General features: G+C 48.2%; 1 protein-coding gene across 2 annotated transcripts in view; it reads left to right on the top strand.

Annotated features, from left to right (window-relative positions):
- Positions 1-23,561: 23,561 nt before the first annotated feature.
- The window catches only part of LOC147662846 (E3 ubiquitin-protein ligase TRIM39-like), a 173,078-nt gene continuing 169,776 nt past the window's right edge, over positions 23,562-26,863 (top strand). Inside the window, exon 1 of one of the 2 annotated variants that reach the window (XM_086950860.1) lies at positions 23,562-24,027. In XM_086950860.1, the coding sequence (XP_086806986.1) occupies positions 23,614-24,027 (414 nt within the window). In that variant the 5' untranslated portion in view covers positions 23,562-23,613. The remainder of the gene's footprint in view (positions 24,028-26,863) is intronic. The other variant, XM_086950859.1, reaches the window with a different exon arrangement.

Here is a 26,863-nt window from a genome sequence, read left to right as displayed (position 1 = left end):
TTCACTGAAAAAACCATAGGTTATAGACCATATATAGTTAGGAATTAGCATTTACAAAACCTTGAAAATTCACAGAAAAAACCATAGGTTATAGACCATATATAGTTAGGGATTAGCATTTACAAAACCTTATTTTACTCGCACAAAACCATTAGAATTTGCATATATAGTTAGTTGCACTAACTATATATCGCGCACCCGCAATCCACTGCTGATGATGTCACATATTACATCATTCATGACATGGTCAGTGACATCACTGATGACATCTCAAATGACATCACTGATGACATCTCAAATGACATCACTGATGACATCACTGATGACATCTCATTTGACATTACTGATCACATCACTGATGGCATCATTCATGTGATTATACGATGAACCTCTTCAGACTCTAATATAACCTTAGATACACTCAGTGTAAACAGACACTCACAGACTGTCACTCATCCATGGAGTTACTCACACACCTAGTCAGTCATGCAAAGAATCAATCACACCTCCATTTCCTCAACTATACAGTTATACACACCTTACTTATTCAAACATATACTAGCACATATTTACTCTCTTATACAATCCCTGATACAAGTTCACAATGATCCATACAGCCACTCACACATTCACTGTCTCTTATGCACAGTTATTATTTTTATATGTCAACTCTCACATGTACTGTGTTTTACATATGCACTTACTTTGACATGTAGCACCGAGATATCCATTCACTCACCAATACACTCATGCACACAGTCAACTGCCCATACAGCTGTTTCCACATGCACTTTTGAACCCATACATCTAGTGAATCAACTGCTCACACATCTATGCACAGAGTCATACACCTCCCAGCCACCCACACACACACTCAGTCTCCGATACAAATACTTGGGCAACCAATCAATAACCCATATAGTTACTCATATAGCTACTGATCAACACATGCAGCAGTTTACAGAACAACAGACATAATGATGCACAAATTAAGACAGTTTAGTCACTAACCCATGCACTCAGTGAGACACATTTAATCACTCACTCATACAGTCAGTCATGCACCTACTAAATCCTTCATCCAGACACTTATACATCCACTCATTCTTCAATATGTAAGACATATTTTAACTTTACAGAAACATACAGTCACTGGATGATGTCATCAGTGATGTCACTGACCATGTCATGAATGATGTAATATGTGACATCATCAGCAGTGGATTGCGGGTGCGCGATATATAGTTAGTGCAACTAACTATATATGCGAATTTCAATGGTTTTGTGCGAGTAAAATAAGGTTTTGTAAATGCTAATCCCTAACTATATATGGTCTATAACCTATGGTTTTTTCTGTGAATTTTGAAGGTTTTGTAAATGCTAATTCCTAACTATATATGGTCTATAACCTATGGTTTTTCCAGTGAATATATATATATATATATTAGAACCTGCTTCCCATCCACCTTCAATAGCTGGACACAGAAAACGGCACACCAGGAAAATTCAGCACAAATCCTTTATTGTGCACTTATAGAACAAGGACGACGCGTTTCGGCGTTAGCCTTTATCAAGTTACCACCATTTTGTTTTCAGACATATTTAAGTCCGTTTTCCATGACAAAATCATAAAGATAGAAAACATATTATCGGTTTCTTTCAGACACAAAATCATATAACAACAATATTCGGTACATTTTGTTGGTAAGATCTTATATCTACATATATACAATTATACATTTACAAATTTGCATTCAACACATCCATGATGTTACTATTTGTACGGGTTGCCGTTACCTACTCCAATAAACCATGTGACTGATTCCTGTCAAGTGATGGTTATCGACCTCTGTGTAGCTGGGAAATGTAGTATCCCGCCACGTGCGTGCGCGGTGCGATACTGCTCTCAGATGTAGGATAGTGGTGCACCGTATATGAGTTTCGGCTATTCGTACATATTCTGTATTGTTAAATGTGTTCTCGGGGGCTCCCTGAGTTTGATACAGTGTCTGGGGTGTTCACACTGCCATGGATGGCGGAAAGGAGTTAGGTGGTATGTCATACGTTCAAGTGCTTATAATGGGAAGTGAGGAAATGGTGACCTTATAGTGTGAGTGTGTAATGTTGTGACCAATAATAAAGACTGGAAATGAAAAGTATATTTCCACTCAGGAGTGACTAGTGTATGGCTTAACATTCATAATTTTCTGACCCTGAGGAAACGCTAACGTTTTCGTGGCAGCACCACAATTGTGGGTTGCTATGCGCAGCCTGGGCGCGATAAGGCTGAGGTATATGGGTAAGCCAGTTCTTAAAAGTGCTAGTGATATAAAATTTTATTACAGCACTCATCATTCACGAGAGAGCTTATTCCTGTCCCTGACAACTTCATATACCTATATGTGAGGATAACTTCTCCCCACAATTAAGCCCCTTGGGGGTCTTACAATCCAGGTCTATGATGTATCTGGATTCTTTGACTCTCAACTGTGTTTCATAATCCCCACCACGTGTATTCTTGGGGATTTTGTCGATGCCAAAGAATCTTAAACTGCCGTTGTTGCTGTTGTGTTTTTCCTCGTAGTGGCGAGCCATCGGGTAATTATGATCCCTACTGGTGATGGCACGTAAGTGCTGTAGGATCCTCACCTTCAGTGGGTGTTTGGTGCTGCCTACGTATCGGAGGCCACAAGGGCACTCCAACACGTAGACAGCAAACTCAGTGTTGCAGTTGATTTGTTGCCTAATCTGCTTTTTTTGTCCTGTGCCGATTAGAAAATCCTTACAGGATTTGTCATTGCGATCCGCTTTGCAGCTACCGCAGGTAGTAAATCCGAAAGGTATGGGGGGCCAGTTTACCCGGGATCTGTTTTCTGGATAGCTTTGGACCAATTGATCCCTGAATGATTTTGCTCTACGGTAAGTAACTTGTGGTCCCTGTCCTACATATGTGCCAATGATAGGGTCTGTAGTGAGTAGATTCCAGCAACACTGAGTTTGCTGTCTACGTGTTGGAGTGCCCTTGTGGCCTCCGATACGTAGGCAGCACCAAACACCCACTGAAGGTGAGGATCCTACAGCACTTACGTGCCATCACCAATAGGGATCATAATTACCCGATGGCTCGCCACTACGAGGAAAAACACAACAGCAACAACAACAACGGCAGTTTAAGATTCTTTGGTCCTCGACAAAATCCCCAAGAATACACGTGGTGGGGATTATGAAACACAGTTGAGAGTCAAAGAATCCAGATACATCATAGACCTGGATTGTAAGACCCCCAAGGGGCTTAATTGTGGGGAGGAGTTATCCTCACATATAGGTATATGAAGTTGTCAGGGACAGGAATAAGCTCTCTCGTGAATGATGAGTTCTGTAATAAAATTTTATATCACTAGCACTTTTAAGAACTGGCTTACCCATATACCTCAGCCTTATCGCGCCCAGGCTGCGCATAGCAACCCACAATTGTGGTGCTGCCACGAAAACGTTAGCGTTTCCTCAGGGTCTGAAAATTATGAATGTTAAGCCATACACTAGTCACTCCTGAGTGGAAATATACTTTTCATTTCCAGTCTTTATTATTGGTCACAACATTACACACTCACACTATAAGGTCACCATTTCCTCACTTCCCATTATAAGCACTTGAACGTATGACATACCACCTAACTCCTTTCCGCCATCCATGGCAGTGTGAACACCCCAGACACTGTATCGAACTCAGGGAGCTCCCGAGAACACATTTAACAATACAGAATATGTACGAATAGCCGAATCTCATATACGGTGCACCACTATCCTACATCTGAGAGCAGTATCGAACCGCGCACGCACGTGGCGGGATACTACATTTCCCAGCTACACAGCGGTCGATAACCATCACGTGATAGGAATCAGTCACATGGTTTATTGGAGTAGGTAACGGCAACCCGTACAAATAGTAACATCATGGATGTGTTGAATGCAAATTTGTAAATGTATAATTGTATATATGTAGATATAAGATCTTACCAACAAAATGTACCGAATATTGTTGTTATATGATTTTGTGTCTGAAAGAAACCGATAGTATGTTTTCTATCTTTATGATTTTGTCATGGAAAACAGACTTAAATATGTCTGAAAACAAAATGGTGATAACTTGATAAAGGCTAACGCCGACACGCGTCGTCCTTGTTCTATAAGTGCACAATAAAGGATTTGTGATGGATTTTCCTGGTGTGCCGTTTTCTGTGTCCAGCTATTGAAGGTGGATGGGAAGCAGGTTCTAATCTAGTGTGGCGGCTGCTGCTACCAACGGCACCAGCGTTGCTAGGTCGAGGATCGTTTTTGCAGCAAATTTGGAGATATATATATATATATATATATATATATATATATATATATATATATATATATATATATATATAATTAGTAGCTTTGAAATGTGACAGAAGAATTATTATATTAATTCCGGATTAGGATGTACTAAATGTGGAGCTGATGAAGGGGAATTCATAGAAGGTCTAATATAAATGTGAGATGTGCTAGCGAGTAAAGTAACCACTTCCAACCTAGTTTAGGACCAAGTGAGTGTCCTGTCTGAAGGCCTTTAAGAAAATAGTGCCTTGAGGCTGTAATTAAAACCTGTGGCGTAACAACACATGTAACAGGGGTGTCCTCATGGGAGGTTACAAGTAGAGACACAGTAGTACTAAGGAGGGACTACTAAGCCTGATGACCAATGAAAACCCACCATTTACAACGGACAGGTACAGGAGCCAATTAAAAAGATGGGCGGAAAGTAGGCGGAGCTTTATGCCCATATCCTGAATACCAGAAGTATAAACACATCAATACAGTGGGACACAATCCAGCATCCTACATAAACACATGACAAGTACACTTTAAGACAGGAACATATCAGGCAAGAATGGGTAGCTTGTGGAATATTGAACACAATTTCTAACAAGCTTGAGCAAACAGTAAATACACTTTTTTTATCAGATTCAATTAATGTGCAAATTGTTTACAGTAATGGTACAAGCCTGAATAATTAGAGATTGCCTCTGGGAAATGAGGAGAAGTGAAGGAGATTTGGGAGCGTCTAATACAGACAGTAAAACATTGTGCTGTTCAGGGGGTCAGGGACCAGCCCTGCTATAAAGCAACCGCACTGTGATATTGACAAGCGAAATAATCTAAGCGGTACAGGCGTGAGCAAGGTCAAAAGGCCTACAATTGTATATAGAGCGAGTGCCCGCATCGCATATGAGGTGACGCTCGCTCGTATCATTCATTCCAGGATGGTGACGAGTGAATCAATCTGGGCGGTACAAGCGTGAGCAAGGTGAAAAGACCTACATATATGTATGGGCCAGGTGCCCGCATCGCATTTAAGGTGAAGCTCGCTCGCAAGGGAAAATTGACTAACCTCAATTAGGCTTGCGGAAGGTTAATCTGCCATCACATTTGATGGCGGAGGCCAAATTATTAGCATTTACTGTGAAAGTTCAAAAACTAAGCGGAAGATAACGGAAATACTGGATAACATCTGGCAAACAAGGAAATAACTCCGCGGGAATTCTCATATGAGGATGAATAACCTGGCGTTTAAACTGTGAAAATAAAAAGTTCCAAAGCAGCCAGTGGCGATGCACTACAGGGAAAAGGAGGGGAGGGATGAGGGAGGAATCATACGGACGGACTAGCAAGGAGTCTGGTGACTTGTGGAATCGTTAGCTATTTCACTTTCTAACGCTTCTATCTCTTTGATTTCTTCTTCGTGAATGCGTAATGCCGTCTCAATTAATAGGGCTTACCAATCATGTGAACATTTAGTGCCCACTCCATTAAATTGTAATAGGTACGATTTATCAAAAATAAATATAACTGGGATGTTTTTCAACTGTAAGCCGACATAGATAGTATTATTCTTGAGGTGTTCTAACACTACTTGGCCGTGTAGTTGGGTCCTAACATTTTTCTTTTTAAGTTGTTTCAATTTCTCAATTTTGTCAAGGTTATTAGCACAAGTAGTAGTTTGGCCTCCGCTCAGTAGCAAGGAATGTTCCAATAGTCTATTTATCTGTGCATCCGTATAACTCACCATATGCGGTTCTAACATCTCTGTATAAACAAACCCTAGAACAAAAGTGGAGCGGTGAATTCAACCCCTGTTAATCTATGTATTCAATAGCCCTCATTAGCAGAGCAATTCCACAAAGGAAACCGTACGCACATGACCAGGTGCACATAAGTTACAAAAACATAGGGGTAGCCCTAATCACCCTGCATCCTAAGGGCTAACCAAGGCAACAACACAACACAAGCTGAAATGGGGAAATAGATTTAAGCACTGCTATTCCATCAGAATGATTACTTCAATTAATCATTGTTTGAAATACAAATTTAAAGCATTCAAATCAAACAATAGACAATAAGACAATACAACAAATCACAAAATAGTCACTTTAAGTTAACCTAAAAACTCCTCTTCTTCCAAAATGTATAGAATGTAGGCTGTGCTATACATTTTTTGCACAATCACAACAACAGATAGTCTCTTGTGTCTGCACACGAACGAGAAGTAAAGATAATTTCTTCTGTTTTTTAATCTTGATATTGTTTTCAGAGTAATCAATACATAGATGTTATACTTCAAGAGACTTCTTAAGGCGGGTGTTGACGCGTTTCGGCCTTGACCTTTAGGCCTCTTTAGGACCAATGAAAGAAGGAACACCTGTATAAAGACATATTTGACTCATAAATTAATACACACATCAGGCCTAATCAAACATAACGTTAAGTGGCCTCATGTGTCAAACAACACCAAAACAGGACGTACCACCTGGATGTATCATATATACCAGCAATCGTTTGTTTGTGCTCTCTCTCGTGTGAATAAACGTGTCAATATGTTTTCTATGAATGTGTGTATGTGCATGTGTGGGACATGCATGATGTAGTAACATACATATATATGCATGAATGTGTGTGTATGTGCATGTGTGGGACATACATGAAGTAGTTACATACATCAGGGCAGCACTTTATGATCTTGCTTGACGCTGCCAATCCCATGTACAGTGTGGTGCCCTGGCAGCCCCTTTCACCCCAGGCCTGACTGGGTGAGTTGTGTCTTCCCTTTCATCCCAGTGTGTTCATGCGTCAGGTGGGAGGCTGGCTGATGAACCGCTTCAAAAGAGGTAATGAAAAAACAGTTGATGGACAGAATGCAAAAAAATGTCATACATTCACCCCAGTACAGAGATCTGGGCCTAAATCCATCGTTTTTTTGCACTCCACACCACCCCAGTTTCAGACATGGCCATGTGCAAATCAGCCTTGACCCTGTGCCTCATGGGAACAGTCCAGCCCGAACTGCCAAGCCATGTCTTCCCTGGACCGGAATCAAGCATCCTAGGACCGGTTTCTGGCTATCAGCCGTCCTCATTCAATAACAAAAAATCCCTGTACCCTGGATTAAAGTTAGCCACTGTCTCGTCGACATGAGAACAAAACTTGATGGGCCAATGCTTGGACTCCAACAACACCTCCTTTCAATTTAGGATTAGATATACATTCTCTAATGTCATATTATCCATATCAAACCGCTGTTTGTAAAAGTAAGTGGGAGATTCAGGGTAAGATTCAACTCGACACGTCCATTGATGCCTGTCCCACTGGAACAGTCCATCTATCCACACTCAAACCATCCAAATGTGAGAAGAATGAGAAAAAAAAACGTGTGGCGGAAAGGAAGGCACCTCACGGGCGAACAACCCTCTGGGATCTTGGCAGATGTTACCAATACTCGGCCCCCTTTCTCATCATTAGTTGCCATTCCTATTCCATTGGCTCATCAAGTTATGTTCTCATGTCGACGAGACAGTGGCTAACTTTAATCCAGGGTACAGGGATTTTTTGTTATTGAATCTTGTTGAGTGGAGGGCTATCCCATGTGTACCCATCTTTTCCCTCTGAGCTCCTTTGTGATTACATATCAGCCGTCATCAGCCAGGATAGCTTGACTCCAGTGATGTGGAGAGCACGGGACTCACGTCTGAGCATACCCGTCCCACTCGGGGTGACAAATGCAAAAACAGTTGATGGACAGAATGCAGAACAATGTCATACATTCACCCCAGTTCGGAGATCTGGGCCTAAATCCATCGTTTTTTTGCACTCCACACCACCCCAGTTCAGACATGGCCATATGCAAATCAGCCTTGACCCTGTGCCTCATGGGAACAGTCCAGGCCGAATTGCCAAGCCATGTCTTCCCTGGACCGGAATAAAGCATCCTAGGACCGGTTTCTGGCTATAACCGGTCCTCGGAAGCTTGTTTCCGGTCCAGGGAAGACATGGCTTGGCAGTTCGGGCTGGACTGTTCCCATGAGGCACAGGGTCAGACTGATTTGCATATAGCCATGTCTGAACTGGGGTGGCAGAGTGGGCTAAAGAACGGTGATGGATTAAACCCAGATCTTTTTTGACTGAGTGTTTTGATTGATTCAGATGCTCCGTCCATCACCACCCCCTTTTGTACCGTCAAAAGAGGTAATGTCAGCATGGAGAACCCTATGACACAGAGCTGTTTTAAGATGAGGGAAAAGTACGCAGTGGCCCAGGGCCCATCTATTAAGGAGACCCTTGGGAGAGTCATTGTCATCTCTCTACCACTCGCTCTAACAACCCCTACCTCTGGGCCACCTTTCTCGACCTCCGCTCCCTCTACCCCCACAGTTTCTCTAACACACCCCTCTCCCTGTGTCTCACTGCTGTTTTCATCTTCGTTCAAAGTATTTCTCCTTCATCAACTTCACCTTTCTTTCATCCTCATCTCTCTCTTATCTCTCCATACCACACCTGTCTCTCGCCCCTCTCTCTGTACCCTTCTCTTTGGCTCTCTACTTTCTACTTCTTCTCTATCTCTAGCTCAATTCTCTATTCCACATCTCTCTCACTACCTCATCTTTGCCCAACCTCTTTCTGTCTCTTCCTACCAAACCTAAGGGGAACATCCTTTACCACGAAACTCTAACAACGCGGTACCATTACAACGCAGGTTTTAAACAGAAGTTGTTACAATGACTTTCGCTGGAGGGCGCTCTAGGATAGGGAATAGTTTAATTTACTATCCAACACCTTCCCTACTATCCACGGGGACTGTAGTTGGAATAGTAAATTAAACTATTCACTATCACTGTAACGACTTGCGTTGTAAAACCTGCGTTGTAACGGTACGCGTGGTAATACCACGCGGTGTACTGTCATACATCTAAACCTAACAGTTTACTTCACCATGTATTCACCTTTCCAGGCTCTCTTTGTACCTTCTTTCTCACTACCTTTCACATTAACTCTCTTAATCTACCTCCACCTCTATGTCTTTACCTTCTCTCGCTTTATAATTCTCCTATGACTCTCTGCACCTTTCTCTATTTCAGTCCACCCACTTTACCTCTCTTCTCTCTTTCTCCCTCCCTGTACACCTCTTACTACCTTATTTCTCTTGATCCATCTCTTTGTCCACCTCACCCTCTCTATCCCTCTGTATCATACTACTTCTCTCTACCTCAGCTGCCTCCCTACTTAACGTTTCCTCTCCACCTCAACTTTCTTTGGAGTCCCTCAATCACACCTCTCTACTTCTGTCGCTCCCATCTTCTCTATCCAAATTGTCTCTTTAAAGTCTTATCTGTGTACCTCTAATACCGAGTCGCTAACCCATTTTGCGATTCAGTAATAGGTTATCAAATTGCAAAATGGGCCTTCGTACATAGAAAAAGGCTTTTTACTGGTGACAAATGCTGGCCCGATTCGCATTTGCGACCAGTAAAAAGCTATTTGCATGTGACCGTTAGTCCTGGATATTTGTTGCATTCACTAGTATTCCCTCATTCCCTGCTGCACACTGAGGCATTCACTACTGTACCCAGTGCAGCATTCACTAACTGATGCACACATCCACATCTGTTTGCTCACTCACTAATTAACTGCTGCACACTTTCACAGACATAAGTTCTGTCTTTCCTTCCTGTACTAACTTGTTCAGTTCAATGTGCATTCACCCCTGTACTCTAATACGAGTATGTACTCATCATTAATTCATTTACACTCATCATTCATTCATTTACACTCACAAATGTATTCCTGTACTTAGAGCATTACTCCAATGAGTGCCTGGGTGTATGAGGATCGTGAATGAGCCAACAAATTGTTCCATACATGCCCTAACTCACACATCCATACATTCTCATTTATTTTCTCATCCAACCGTACACACACACACTAAAATTGCTAGTAAATGCAGATTAATTCAAGAAAAAAAAAAGGCCAGACCTTTTGGCTTTGCCAAAGCTCGTACAGGTTGGGGGTTGATACTCAGGGTGAGTTTTGTCCCAAAGCTGTAACTGTGTTTGAGTGTTTCAGCCCCATATTTGGAGCCAGGACAGGATTTGGCTCTGGGCTGGTGTTCCAGGTAATTTTGTAAATGTTTTGTATACATTGTGGCAGAAGTGATTGGATGCCTTGAGGCCAGAATCACTGGTGTGACATCCTTTGAGACTTTTTTGGAAGTTCAGTAGGAACAATGCGGCCATCACCAAGAGATGCTCCTCAGTCTGGCACTATATACCTCACGGGTGGCAGTTTAATAAATGCACAAAACAAGTAGCCTGGAGGCATCTTACAACATACTGGTTCCTCGGAGGTATAGCTTAAGTGGCATAATGTCCCACCCTTCGGAAGGTTCTTGTTTGGAAAGATGTTCAAGTATTAAATGTAAGACTTAAGAAGTGATAATTCCTTGAGACCTAAGGCCTCACTATAAGTGCCCCCGTCATGAGGCCTTATCCCCTTCTGCCTCTTATTGATACTTGTGGTATTGTTAACTATGTGGGTGGAGAGAGGAGTCTTCATGGGGTTACACGTGGACCCTGATGGCCCCTCGGAAATCAATACACACTGGAGTGTGTGGAACAGAGAACTCAATTCAACTGGTAATGCCTCATTTCTCCTTGGAGTTTAACTTGGACATGGCTGCTTCAATCAACATGTTCAGCCACCTGTGAGGTCTTCTATTCCTTCTACTGCCAGCAAAGGTTCCATCAGCCTTGATCCCTACGTCTATCTCACTACCAACACACAACAGTGTTTGTTTCCCAAACTTACTAGAATCAGTATTCGACTTCAATATCTACACCCAACTTACTCTACCTGCATACCAAGACTTCATTCAGCATGACGGTGGAACCCGCTTCTTGACCAGAACCATGAGGATGAACAGACCATGGAAAGAAATCCTCCCCAAGCACACACTCCGGCTATCCATTTCCCCAACTCTTCGGAGCTCCACAACCCTCCAGTTAGTTCCACACTGCATAGCTGTGTGTGAGAGGTTGTATACTCTCCCATTGCTTAACTGTCCTGAATTGTGCATAACCTTATTCACTTCCATAGGTTCAGAGAACTGACTCTCATCCTTGTGTACCTTCCAAGGCTTCTTTACACTCACCCACTCACCAGGCTTAATTCTAACAGGCCTAGTGCTGTTCATAGCACTTATATTTCCCATGCGCCACCTTAAATCTGTTTCTCACCACATCGATCCACCAATGTTACACTGCGCTTCAAACATCCACTCAGGATTATTCTTAGTTCTTAGACTTCTCCCTCTTGTTATTTCCAATGGCGTTTACCCGGTGGCCTCCTTGACAGTCGTCATACACATCCATACAGCCATGAAAACTAGGGCTTCCCAGTCCATTTTACTCCTCACAGCTAACTGAATGGCACCCATCAGCACAGGTTCAGATCTTTCAATCACGCCATTAGCACTAGGATTATACAGGGATGTGGTCCTTGCTCCTAATCTCTCCAAGTACGCTTTCGCCTTGTGAGAAGAAAACTGAATGCCATTGTCGCCTAGTATCACCGCAGGCAAAACACTCATTCATAAACACACACATAAGAAGCCTAGAACTGCATAATTATCAGCCCTTCCCACAACCGGAAAATGCATCTATTATAGCCATTTGTCCCCTTCCTAACTACAGGAGATACATTTCTTGATCCTTTGTGAATTATATGAACAAAGTATACATATATTACATTGTGTTTGGCCGGGTTATGAAGACTGTTTATTTGTTATCAGTCCTACATATAGTTTTGTAAATATATGCCCTTTGATTTTCTTTGGGAATTCCTTTCCCTTCTGAATTTCCTTTCATTTCCCTACCCTTCAGCACCCTTCATGCACGTTCCGTTTGGAGCAACCCTTAACCTTTTCTGACTCTTTTGGTTTTCCAATTTATTGCTTTATAGAAATTAAATGCATGCCTTTTCGAAACCATTGGCTGATGCACATCTTATATCCGTAAATGTAATCGAATTGATGATACCGTGAGTTGATCTTTTGGATGCTCAAAATAGTCGAGTGATTAGTGATGTATAAAGCTATTATTCTTGAGAGATTGGTCCAGGACCATTGTTTTGTGTAGCAATCGACACCCAGGTCCAAGGACTTTTTGTTGGGCTACCCCATTGATTATAATGGTCTATAATAGCAATGGCATCCTTTGGGACACCCCAGTTCGTCCCATAATATCAACAGCCACAGATTCCTTAGGGCTTTTCGGACTTCACGTTCACAAATAGGCAGCTTGTGAGTTTTCAGAGGTGTCTCTGCCATCGCACTCTGCACACTCTCCAACCACTCTCAATGGCTACATCGACTCCCGGTCCTAGATCAGCACCTTCGTAGCTCACTTGGTTTTTAAAAGGCCTAAATGCCCCTCCTTTACTTGCCTCACGAGCAGCTTCCTCAGGAGGTACCGACGTCTCGCCATTCGTGACTGTCTTATTTGCCACCGGCACTTCAATCCCCCTCTTAGATGTCGGAGTCAAGAGGTTGACAGCTTGGTCGATCCGGTCTGTGCTTCTTCTTTGGCTTTCCCTGTTATTTAGTAGTGCTGGTAGGCTGTGGCATTGATACTGGTGGCCACCATGATTAGGGAATCATGTGGGAGGTCCAGCAGGACTCCAACACCGCTGATGAACCACAGGAGCAGGTGCTGCTCTTATATTTCTTCGGGTTGTCTTCCCTGGAGTGGGCACAGTAGTATGCTCTCTGTGGTGAGAGTGGCATGCTAATTTATTTGGTGCACATGTGCAGGTCCGGCTTTCCTGCTGGTGGCGCCCAGTGCGACAATGTTTGTTGGCGCCCCCCAATGACCGTCTCCGCCATGGATTCCCTCAATACCGCCCTTTAACAGCGGCCCCTCAAGTCTCCATAACCGCTCTCTCTCAGATGCATTTAATTAGTTTTATAGCGGCATGACCACTCATACCAGTGTAGGGTGTCAAAGCACTTTACATCACTCACACTACACAGAGACAATCAATCATCGGTGCGTAAATCAATTTATAGGAAATGTTACATAAGACAGAGGACTACAAGGTGTAGGAGTCACATGTCATTCATACTGGTAGGGAGGATAGTTTAGGAGTGCTTCCTCTGGAGAAGCACAAACTAAGAATGTAAAATGTAACACGATGGGTGGGGGTTCACTTTAATAATCAGAATTGATTTCTACCCAAATGAACCCTTTTCCCAACTTTAGGATAAGTATAGACTGGGGAAAAATCACAACGCCCTAAGCTTTATCCTGCAGTTTGCATGCAGATCTTTGATGACAGTTAATTGCTCACTGTTCTATGTTAGGGTTGTAACTTATAAACTGCAAGCGTCAAATGGATCTCTACGACAAATGCAGCAACCCACTGACCTATTTACATTACATGCGCTGTGTGATCGCAGCAGGCATATTAACCATCTGTGCTACCTTACAGTGAGTCAAAACTTCCACTACACAAACCTCCGAACTCTCTCTAGGAAGAACATTATTCACCAGAGTTATCTTGGTATTTTTATAGCTGCCGTAAAATGTCTTGAGGCAAAGATCGCAGCCGGTGTTTTTAAAACCAAAATATACTTTAAACACGACGTCCCCACCGGAAGTCACGCCCAGTAGAACCGGCCTTGCATATGAGATCCTCTGCTGGTGAGTGGGTGGAGGCTGGTTACCATTGCCAAGACTAGCGTAGGCACACCCTGCGAGGCACAGGAGTTAAAGATGCCAGCGGAACCCCTAATTCCCTACATAGCCCTGATAACTGTGTCAAAAGCTCACATGACTGACAGCTCTCTGACACTACTCACAGACAGGCAGGCATTCATTACTGATAGCACCGGCATCATTCTACTCTAATTTAGAACTGATAAGTAACCCCATAACCCCTCAGCCTGCCCTGACTTTTTAGCTACTGGTGGATTGCATTATGGGACTCGTAGTATTACTATTACCATTTATTCACAGAGCGCAATATACAGTTAAACCAAGACCGTAAAATGTGACGCCATAAATATAACATCAGATGAATCTACTTAACAATAAACCCATCATTGTCGACAGGGCAAAATCTCTTGGTGTCATACTCGACAAAAAACTCAATCTAATCTCCCACATCAATTCCATTGCAAAGTCTGCTTGATACCAATTGCGCCTTCTTTGGGGAATTCAACGCTTTTTCCCGGAGCCGGACCTTAAAACCCTGGTGCAATCGCTGGTCCTCTCCAGACTGGACTACTGCAATTCTCTTCTTACTGGCCTCCCCAAATCCCACTTGTCCCCCCTTAGATCTGTTCTCCATTCAGCAGCTCGTTTCATTTATGGGGCCAAAAGAAGCGACCACACCACACCGATGTTATCCACCCTCCGCTGGCTTCCCATCGAGGCTAGAGCTATCTACAAGACTGCCTGTATTACCCACAAAGCCTTGCACTCCTCCTCTCCTCACTACCTGGCGAACAAGCTGAAACTCTCTTGAGGCTCTAGACCTTTACGTAATGCGGAAAATCTACTGCTTGAACCTCCCACTTTCAAGAAGGAAAGAACGATGGCCCAATCCTTTTCAGGCAACGCGGTGAGAATATGGATCTCACTTCCGCCTCAGCTCCGGCCCACCACCTCCTCCCAGGCCTTCAAAACTGACCTCAAAGTTCTCCTCCTCCAAAGACACCTCCAAAAGTAATTTACGTCCTCTCTATTATCTGAAGGAAGACCTTCCATCACTGAAAACTATTCTCCATGACTATGGAAGTGCCTTACCAGTGTTTTCTGGTAGTTTGAGTGTTTACCATTTATTGCAGTATTATCCTTGTACCTGTATATGGTACCCTTTTGTAACTTGCACACGTCACTTTTCTCTTGTAACACACTGTTTTGCTACCTCTCACATTTTGTTTGCTGTTGATACTTGCACAAGTGCCACCATTGCCTACGTAACGTTTGTTCTTGTGCCTCTGTGTCTAGCGGTATTATACCTCTAATTGTACTTTGTTTTCTCTTGTAACCTGCACACTAGTCACTCTTTCCCCCTGTATTGCACTGTTTGCTACCTCATGTATTTTGTTTGCTCACAATTGTCACTTTTACGGTTTTACCTCACGTAACTTATTGTCTGCTGTTGTAATTTTGTTCATTTGTAATTTTCTGTTCCTATTGTGAAGCGCTCTGACGCCTTCGGGTAAAGTCCGCGCTATATAAAAATGCATGAATAAATAAATAAAATAAATAAAGTAATCAGGGCGGATGCAGGCCTCATGATGGTGGCGCTCAAAACAATTATTCAGACACTCCCGGCGCACAGGCAGACGCTCCTTGCTCTGCTGCACTCGCTCCCACCTACCGATGTCTCTGCCTTCTGTTAAGTTAGTTTTGTTCCTGGCGCCAAGATGCCCTCTTGGGTGAGCGGTGTATTGTCATAAATGTGTTGTACTCGTTAACACTCACAGTACAGACCCCGATACTCTCAGAGCTGGACACCCCCAGTACAAGCTCAGAAATTCTAGAGTCGCCTGCAGACACCCAGTGACGTAGCGCAAACTGATGCCGCCTCCACCCCTGCAATATGTAAGGAGACCACCGGCACCGAGCCTCCCGTATGATAGCTGACTGGCATTCGTCAGACTCGGGCTGAATGCCCCCCCTCCCCCTTGAGCGTTTGGGAGGCTCCTACAGGATTGCCCCTCCCCCGCACCGCACCGCAGGAGCTGTAGGGCCTGGCTTAAACACTTGCATGCACCCCAGTACAGATTCGTATGTTCTAAGGTAAACTACTGGCGCTCCCAGCTCACATGCAAACACGCTGAGGTCATACATTGATACTCTCAGTTCTGCTGCGGACACGCCTTGCTCTGGTGCACACAGTCACTTCCAGGTTGGATTAAGACACGATCACAGCTCATCCACAGACACTCCTTGCTCTGCTGCACAAGTGCACATAGGCCCAGGTTAGAAGCAAACACTTCAGCTCCGCTGCACGCGATCACAGCTCATCCACAGATCGCGCAATGAACCACTCCACGCATCAGTTTTGCGTAAAAGGCCATTTATTAGGACAGGCATGACAGATTATCAAAACATAACATTATCAACTTATCAACTTTAACAATCCCCCCAACATTCTGCCTTTCAACCGTCATTCACTCACGTGCTCCCCCATCCATTCCCAAATCACACCACAACCTCTTTGCATCCCATTCACTTCCCCCTTTCCACTTCCCGACTCCTCGGTCATTTCTGTCCATCGCACTCCCGTCTACCACTCTCTCCCATCCTGCGCCTGTAACCCCCTCCCTGTAAGGGTGATTCTGCCCGTCATGGACTCCCCACCCCTCCCGGTTCCCGGAACGTCTCCCCCTTGCCATCCTGCCCTAAACTGGCACGTTGCCCAACACGGCAACCAGAAAAAACACCGCACCCAAAAACCCTTCTCCTTGTAGGGTGGGCGGGTGGAAAAACCTAACTTTCCCCTGAGGCACCGGGGACAGGAAAGGAAGTCGTTCCTTTCCTGTCCCCCTTAAATAACCTCCTATCTAACCCCTCCCACCCCTGACCTAAACCCCCTACCTCACATCCGCCCGCCGTGTCCTCGCGCGAATACCCCGGGGGAAGACTAGTCTGTCGACCTGCATTCCCCCGGGGGCCGCATCGCGCAATGAACCACTCCACGCATCAGTTTTGCGTAAAAGGCCATTTATTAGGACAGGCATGACAGATTATCAAAACATAACATTATCAACTTATCAACTTTAACAATCCCCCCAACATTCTGCCTTTCAACCGTCATTCACTCACGTGCTCCCCCATCCATTCCCAAATCACACCACAACCTCTTTGCATCCCATTCACTTCCCCCTTTCCACTTCCCGACTCCTCGGTCATTTCTGTCCATCGCACTCCCGTCTACCACTCTCTCCCATCCTGCGCCTGTAACCCCCTCCCTGTAAGGGTGATTCTGCCCGTCATGGACTCCCCACCCCTCCCGGTTCCCGCCACCCAGGGAACCCCCGGAGGGCGGTTACCTGCCCCACCAAGCGTGCACCTTTCGAACTCAAACTCTCCCACACCAGATGGACTCGTTCCACAGACAACTAATCAAGTCCCGCAGCTCCATAAGGTAGAATGCATTTCCCATGTGAGAAAGGTGCACGCCGTCGTCCCTGAAAAGAAGAGGTTGTTCCAGCTGGAGCCCGTCATGAGCCAGCACTTTAATCCCTCGATCTGCGCAAAAAAGGCTCATGGCCCTATTCAGTTTCCTGCGGGCCCTTTCCACAGCCGCAGGCTTAAGTGCACCCCTCCAAATCCTTCTTGGCACAAAAGCAGTCCACACAATGCAGGCGCCAGCCAGATTGTTCTTCATAACCTCCAAGTCCCTCTGCATCAAATAGGTCAATGACACCCCCGATTGTCTCACCAAATCATTTTCCCCCAGGTGGATGATGATCAAATCCGGGCAGCCCAGCTGCGACACTTTCTTTGTCAGCCATGGTAACAGTTCACCCCATCTCATCCCGCTCTTACCCCACCAATGCACTTCATGATGGCTGCTCCTCAGGCCCAGGCTACGACCGTACACCTGCCTGGCAGCATACCTCGAAGCCCAATGAACAAACGAGTGTCCCACGATCCAAGTGACCGTCTTGGCCCCTGGCCCCCGAACGCAACCTACGAAGAAAAAGGTATTAATACCAAGGCAGACAAGAAACTACGCCAAGCAGCGTCGCCGTCCAAGCGTAGCGCTCCCTCCCCTACTTACGCACGTAGCGTTCGCAGCACCGCGACCTCCAGCGGCCAATCCTCCTGATCTCCTCCCATGACCAACCCAAACCCGCCGCCGCAGTAGCCGCCCCGATTCGAAAGGAATGCGTGCCAAAACGGGCCGGGTCCCTACCCAGCTTCCGCAAAGCCATTCGCAGCACAGCCAACAACTGACTCGACGTCAAACGCTTCTGTGACATATGCACAAAAATCTCCCCCCCTGTCCGCTGCACTTTCTGCTGAAAACACAGCCACTCCCTCACCGGACACACACCCGCACACCCACTCACCGACAACCACACCCATCTACCCCGACCCAGCTGGTCAGTCTTGGACCGCCCCAACCAAATGCCCAGACGAAGCCCGTCCACCCGCACATCATCAAACCGCCTACCCGGAGCCCCCCGCGCCCCAAGCAGCTCAGACACCCGAAATGCTCCAAAAAACATCCAGATCATGCATAGGCGAAACAGCGCCAATTCCCTTTCATCATAGCAACAAAAAACCAATTCCTGCAAAATCAACTTCAAAAGGTCAAACGTGACCGCCTCCCTGGGCAACTCCCCGCCCCCCAACTCAGCCCGCACCCGCCCCCAACCCTTCAACATTCTGCTCAGTAAATCCGAACTAGCCGGATCAAACCCCAAGTACAACAAGCAGTAAAAAGACACACCCGCCAACTTGCCAGCAATCGTTGTCTGTGATAGCCCTTTATCCATGCAGTCCAGCACAAAGCGCACAACCCGCCTCTCGCCCTCGTCTCTCGGCAAACCCAACACCCCAGCTCCCAGACCCACAGACTCGCCAAACTCATTCCAAGCCAACCTGTACGCCCGCCTGGTAGACACCGCCAGCGACCGTTCCACCAACCCCACCACTCTCACTCCCCCCACGCCCAGATACCCTCCGGCACCTTGGTCTTGCAAGCCTCCGCTCCCGGCGCCAACTCTCTGAAGCGCAGCCACTGCGAACGAGATAACGCATCAGCAATTTCGTTACTCGCGCCAGGCACATGTTGCGCGCGAAACAGCACATTGTAACGCAGACATAGCAGCATGAAACTTCGCAGCAAGCGCAGCACCCTCACATCTCTCGCTTTCTGGTTGTTGACCAAGTCCACCACCGTCATATTGTCCACGTGAAACAACACAGACCTGTTCCTGAATTCCGGGCCCCACACCAGCAACGCCACCAACAAGGGAAAGAACTCCAGGAAAGCAATGCTCCTGCCCTGCCGTAGCCAATGATCCGGCCATCTTTCTGCGCACCAGCGACCGTCCCAGAAAATTCCAAAACCAGCCGCCCCTGCTGCATCCGAGTAGAGCTGAACCTGCCACACCATCTTGTCACGCGCGAAATCCAGCGACACACCATTGAAATCCTCGAGAAAGACCAGCCACACCCGCAAGTCCGACCGGACCCCCAGCGTGATCCTGACCCTGTGATGTGGGAGGGCCACGCCCGACATGGCCATGCCGAGTCGCCTACAGAAAGTCCTCCCCGCCCTCACCACTCTACAGGCAAAGTTCAACAAGCCCAGCAAGCGCTGCACAGATCTCAAATCCAGCTTCTGCACCGCAATCGCACTCCTCAAAGCCTCCTGCATCTCAACCACCTTCACCGCCGGCAAGCGCGCCCGCCAAGCCACCGAATCCAATTCAATTCCGAGGAACGTCAGACAACAACTGGGCCCCGCAGTCTTCTCCGGCGCCAAAGGCACCCCAAAATCCTCAGCCAACAACTGAAACTGCCTCAGTGCCTGACCACAATCACCCGAGCGTCCAGAACCCACAAACAGAAAATCATCCAGATAGTGAGACACCAGCCGGTGCCCACTGCGGTCCACAAAGGCCCACTGCAAAAAAGAGCTGAAAGTCTCGAAGAGCGCGCAGGAAATCGCACAACCCATTGGCAGCACCATGTCCACAAAAATGGCCCCATCAAACTGCATACCCAGGAGAGAGAAATCCGCCGGATGAATGGGAAGAAGCCGAAAGGCCGACTTGATGTCACACTTGGCCATCTCCGCCCCCCTCCCACACAACCGCACCAACCCAATGGCATCATCCACCGAAGCATACAACACCTTCGAGTCCTCCTCAGCAATGAAATCATTCACCGACCCGCCTTCCGGCCAGGACAAATGATGGATCAACCGGTACTCCCCCTGCTCCTTCTTGGGCACCACCCCCAACGGTGACACGATGAGATCCGCCAAGGGCCACTCCGAGAAAGGACCCGCAATCCTGCCCTCCGACACCTCCTTCTCCAATTTACACGCCACCACCCCCGGCAACTCCTTAGCTGACCGCAAGTTCTCAGCCCACCGCCTCTCCCTGGGCCCCTGATAGCCAATCCGAAATCCTTCCACAAACCCCCAGTACAGTCGCAATGCCGCCTCCTTATCAGGGTACCGGGAGAGCCATGGACCCATGGCCTCCACATTAACCGGAGTACGGGCCCTTCGGCCCAGGCTGCCCCCTACCCTTGGCAAATTTCCACTGTTCTGACGGCGAAGCCAGGGTGAGGCACTGCGTGACCGGGTGGCGTCCCCCACACTTAGAACACTCATGCTTGAACTTACAGGAGGGGCGATTGCAGAAACCTCTGTTAAACCCCCAGCGTGCTCCCGAAGCGACCGGCTTGTATTGCTGACCCGCTGACCCGGACCACACGGGCTGGGCCCCATGACCACCTGTGGCACCCTGGCTACCCGCCCCAGATTGGGCGGGACGCTGCTGAAAAGACCGATACGTGACCGGGAGACCGCTGGCCGTATGGGTAGACGCCGCCGCCTGCGTCGAGGACATCCACTGGAGCCACAGCTCCTGATCCACATCCCCCCATGGCTTATCCGGGTTAACACTGACCCGAGCCCTGAACTCCTCGTCATAGCTCAACCAAGCGAAACCCCCGAAGTGCATCTGTGCCTTCCTTATCACGTCCATGTATTTAAACAAAGCGATAGCCCGATCCCCATGCTTCTCGCAATAGATACTTGCATAAATCAGAAAGGCAGAAGTCCAATTCTCCATAGTAACCGGAACCCTCGGCCGCCTAGTCAGTTCCCATTCCTCCTCCTTAGACCCTTCCTTCGCCTGGACCTCCCTGTGCAAAAGCTTGAACACATCCACATACTCATGTTTCCAAATCCTTGCCCTCGTCTTCTCCGACAAATGAGACCCCAGAGGCACACCCAGCCCCATGTATGGCAACTTCTTCCTCAGTTTCTCCACCCCGGTCACACCCTCCAGATCTTCCACCTTGTCTGTCTGCGCACCGGCCGTCGCGACCTGCTTGCCCCCAACAGCCTCCACCGGCTCCCCATCACCTAGGGCTCCAGCCCGCACAGACCCATCCCCCACCCCCACCGACCGGCAGGGCTTCTTCCTCCCCCCGCTCCCCCCATCCAGCCAGGCGTCCCACCAAGAGCCCTCACCTGACAAAGTTGCAGGAGCCCCACGCTCCTGTCGCCGTGCGTCCGCCGGCCTCGACATCCCGCTGGTGGCCCGACCGGCGCCATCTCGTGCCTCCTGAGAAGCACCAACCTTGGTAGCTGCCCCTTTAGCCCTGCACACTCGCTCAGGCTCACGCAACTCACCCTCTTCCAACTCATCCTCATCCTCCTCGTAATCCAACCATTCATCCTGGACATCCAGCGGCACAACCTCAGTCACGACTCGTTTAGCACCCTTCCCTTTCATACCAGGCGTAAATTCACACTCCAACAAGGTCGGTGCCCGCTCCCTCGGTGGAGGGCAGGCCGCCGCGGACCCCCCTGCATCTTCGTCCCGGCGTTTGGAGGCCGTTTTGCGCCCCGCCGGCCCACCCCGGCCTCTGCCAGCCAACCCTGCTGGCTTGACCCCCCCCCCCCCGAGCCGTATGCGCTCGAGGAGGCCCCGGTGCCACCAGGTCTCTGATCCGTCAAGGCAGTCCCTGCAGACTCCACCCACACCCACTGGCCGCGTGCCCCAGGAGCCCCCCTACCACGGCCAACGGCCGACACCCCGCCTCGCCCTGATGCCTGGGCCCCATTGCCCACGGGCACCCCACCCATCTTCCCCTCCCGGGCGTCGCACAGGCGCTGCCACTCCCTTTCATACTCCTCAATGACCCGCCGCTGGTCCCTCGCCCTCTCCTCTTCTGTCATCCGGGTCCAACGCTCAAACATGGGAGTCTGCCCCGGCCCTCCCTTCCCGCTCCCGGGCCCGGGGGCCACAGCCCCACCCGCCCCGTGTCCTGCCCCACCCCGCTGCTGTACCTTGGCGGGGCCCTTGCCCTTCGAACCCTGGGACTTTCCCCCTCCCTTACGCCCCCTGGACAGGTCGACCGGCTGCTCCTCAGCCGAGAAACTAGCCTCCCCCCCAGACTCCTCGCCCGACAGCAAGAGGGCAAAATCGCCCCCAGCCGCCACCTCCCACTCCTCAGGGTCCTCCCCCCCACTGCCAGCACCGCTCCCCCCGTACCCAGACACCTGCCCTTGCTCAACCGCCCCCAGCTCGGGGCCCCCCGCCTCCCCAAACCCTTCCTGGACCAATTCCCCCGTAGCCCCAGCCTCAACCGGGAGAGCCAGACTGCCCCCTCCCGCCTTCGGAAGCTCCTGAACCTTTCTGGCCTTCCCCCTCTTGTTCCCTCCATCCCTCGACCCAGCAGGCTCATCCTTGCAGGCAGCTACCACAGCTGCCACCCCCGCCGACGCAGCCCTGGGCGTGCGGGTCATGCCCACCCAAGCCTGGTCCAGCACCCCTGGCTGGAGGAGATCAGCCCTCCCAGCCCTGCCAAGAACTAACAAAGCAGCCCTAACTGCCTCTGCATCAGGAACAGCCATTGTGAAAAAACGGGCCAAAAAACACCCTCCGCGAGATGCGTGAGGATCGTCACCCGACCTAAACGTCCGCGAGATGCGTGACGTTCGGCACCCTCCGATTGCCGCCCGGAGCTCCCGCTCCGAAATTAATTAAAAGAAGCTAAATCACACCCCGCCTAATTGCGCCGTGAAAACTGGCCTACACGTCACCCTGGGACACCAGGGGAACGAACCCGACTCTAAATCACTCACCGCCTAACTGATTCACACTCCGCCTAGCAAAAACCTAACTTTCCCCTGAGGCACCGGGGACAGGAAAGGAAGTCGTTCCTTTCCTGTCCCCCTTAAATAACCTCCTATCTAACCCCTCCCACCCCTGACCTAAACCCCCTACCTCACATCCGCCCGCCGTGTCCTCGCGCGAATACCCCGTGGGAAGACTAGTCTGTCGACCTGCATTCCCCCGGGGGCCGCATAGTCCCTTCTCTGCTGAGACACTCTCAGGGCAGTTCTGTGCAGGTGCAGCAGCCAGTGAAGGTGGGAGGGCGTGTACGGAAGGAGGGGGAGTGTGGGGCAGACACTCCCACTTCACACATTGGGAGAAACGAAACTTAATTTCACCACTTCCTCTCGGACCGGTAGAGAAGGAACATGGCTGCAGAAAACCAGCTCCGGAGCCTGAAGGAGGAGGCCACCTGCTCCATCTGTCTGGAATATTTCACAGACCCCGTGTCTTTGGAGTGTGGACATGCCTTCTGTCAGTCCTGTATCACTCGGTGCTGGGAGGGGCTGCAGGCAGACTTCCCCTGCCCTCAGTGCAGGGAAATATCTCAAAGTAAAATCCTCCGGCCCAACAGGCAACTGGCGAACATGGTGGAAATCCTTAAACCGCTTCAGGTACCGAGTCCGACCCCCCAGGAGGCGAATCTGTGCCGAGAACACGAAGAGAAACTGAAACTGTTCTGTGAAGATGACCAGGAGCCCATCTGTCTGGTCTGCAGCATGTCACGTGATCACAAGCCCCACACGGTGCTCCCCATTCGAGAAGCTGCCCAGGAGTACAAGGTATGTGTGCTACAGAGCTGGGTCAGGGGTGGAACTAGGCTTCAAGGTACTCCCATTCGAGAAGCTGCCCAGGAAAGCCGTGCTTATACAGTAGATCTGCCCAGAGCTTTATGTGGACCGGGTCTCCCCGGTGTTAAGCACCGGCAGGTTTTTAAAGGGAACCTTGAAACAGGTTCCTGTCGGGCTCTGTTTTGTGACCTGGCTCAGGCAGGCCGCTTTTTCCGGACTACGGTGACAGCAGGCATATGGCCAGTGACTGCTGGAGGACCACCACCGTTAACTAACATTATTAAACAAGACATGAGAGGGATTTCTTTGGAGGCGGGGGGCGGTCTTACAACCCCCCGGCCGTATTTATTAAACATAGAAATAAATAAAAAAATTGAAATAAACAACATTTACACAATTACGCAGAAAACGTTCCATGACATTCTATTACAATTGATATATACAGATATCAGATGGCTAACCTCCTTCTAGTACAAGGTATTTCCTATCTTAATCTAATGTAACAGTCACATTATACAATATTTGTTTTCTGCGTATCCTATTTGGGCCTACGGCAAGGTCACTAACTGGTGTCAGATCCCTATCACTCAAACCACGCCCTCCGGTCGGAGTGCGCATGCGCAGAGGGCCGGTTTACCGTGGGGGTACACCCCCTCCCCGGTTACCCCTGTACGCCCTATTAACCACGCTCTTCCTTCGAAGTGCGCATGCGCAGATGGCCCGCTTACCGTGAGGGTACTTCTAGCCCCCCCCCCCGGTTACCCTTGTATGCTCTATTAACTCCATTAAAGGGGGCCCTTCCATCTCTGCGCCGTTTACTGGCGTCATTGTGCACATGCGGGGTGGCCAACCAGCCTAGAGAAAGACTCTCCCCTCCCCCGCACCCATGTAGCCAACAGGCTGTAACTGCCTCTGGAGTTCTATGAGAGACCACTTGTCCCTCCATTTTGGGGCGACCCCATTCGAGAATGGCGCCGCCCCCTAAGGACCTTAAATTAACTGCTCACCAATCATGACCTTACTGCCACAGGCCAGCGTAGTTGACCGACTATCTGACCCCCCTGAACACAGCCGACGATCGTCCCGTTCTTCCTGTAATGCCACCTTGCGTCCAGTGGTTTCCTGAAAAGCTGCAAGGGAACAAAATTGAAAAGAATTTCAGCCTCCTAGAGGCTGGAAGGGCAGGCCGTGGTGCGCAGGGGTCAAAGAGCCAGACTCTCGCGCTCCAGGGCCTTTTAACCCCTCATCGGCAAGGCCGGATCTAACCGGCCTGGCCTTTGTTCCCTTCGTGACCCGGAAGTGACTCAATCACTTCCGGGTCACCAGGGGACCCGGGGCCGGTAGCGGGTGGGGGCGGTGCACCCCGCCATAACTGCGGCGGGCCGATGTCGACCCCGCCTTTCCTCAAGGATGTGCGCTGTTCACACTGCTTACTTCACACTAGTGCAGAAGTTACGGCAAGACGCCATTCAGGCGAGCCTTGTAGGGGAAGGGAAGTTCTTTAAAGAGTCATTTTCTCTCTAGAGTTCCCTTCTCTTTTTAAAACTACAGAGCAGCAACATTGTCCTGGAGTCACCAGGGCTTTAAGTGGAAGCTTCTTCAATACTATATACAAACCATCGTTGCTGCTTATTTATCTTATGCAACTAACAACCATTGACAAAGCCAATAGTCTTGACTTGTTGTAGGTTTGATGTTACTTGTTGTATCATATATCTGGATGCAATGATAGAAACAACGAAATACCAGTTGGGCGGCACACTATGCTAAGCACAGATTTTTAGTTTACATGTTTTTAAGCCATGCCTTTAATTACACTGGCCGCGCCCCTTTGAGAGACCCCACAGTTTTTTCATCCCACTTAACGCCCTGGGTCTGGGTAGGGTGACCAGACATCCCGGATATACCGGGACAGACCCGGTTTTTGGAGAAGTGTCCCAACACTTTTCTTCAAATTGAAGAAATTTCCAGGTTTTTAGGTAGTACCTGGATTATTAAAGGAATGTCCCGGTTTTTAAGGGAGGATCTGGTAAACCTGCATGTTAATCACATTGTTATGCAAGCTCACAATTCGACTGGCCCTCCTAGAAACGGGGACAGAAGTTCACTGGTTTAAACATTTCACTTCTTTAAACTCTCCTGCTTTGCTGCTTCGCTTCATTTAGGCAGCACAGCAGGATTTAATGAGGTGTGAATCAGGGCTGCAGGGGCCATAGTCACTGCCAGGCCCACCAGCAGCCAAACCCTGGAGCTCTTCGCAGAGCGGGAGGTAATGTGAAATAATTTTTTTTTAAAAGAACACAAATTTATATTTGCGTTCTTTAAAAAAATGTATATATATATATATATATATATATATATATATATATATATATATATAATCTGTATATAAGAAGCCCTGAGACCTAAAGGGACATTTAGTCCCATTTCTATGTCTGTACCTATCCTGGATTTTCATTCTGACAATCTGGTAAATCTAGGTCTGGGGAAGGTGTAGACGCTCCTCCCAGACTCCCCTTTAGTGGCGCTGGAAGAGTTTTCAGAGTGGAGGAGCTCCCATCAATGTTACATCACTAAAGTCATGGGGTTTTTGAAATATCCAAGTGTCCAACAAAAAACAAGTGTAGCAAATGGGCCACTCCCATTCATCAGAGGCCTAGTAAGGTAGCTGCTAGTGCATTTTGGAGCACATTGTCGAAAATATATTACAAAAGCATGGTGTGGTAGTGCACTGTCCTTACTAGACAACTGATTTTCTGTTGAAATGGCCATTAAATATGCATTTTTACTGATAGAACTATATAGCACACAAATGATAATTTGCGGA

This window comes from Lissotriton vulgaris, unplaced genomic scaffold, assembly GCF_964263255.1.
Source record: "Lissotriton vulgaris unplaced genomic scaffold, aLisVul1.2 SCAFFOLD_482, whole genome shotgun sequence".
Lineage (NCBI taxonomy): Eukaryota > Metazoa > Chordata > Amphibia > Caudata > Salamandridae > Lissotriton > Lissotriton vulgaris.
The sequence above is the reverse complement of the archived record's forward strand: the minus strand, read 5'-3'. Positions and strand labels throughout refer to the sequence as shown.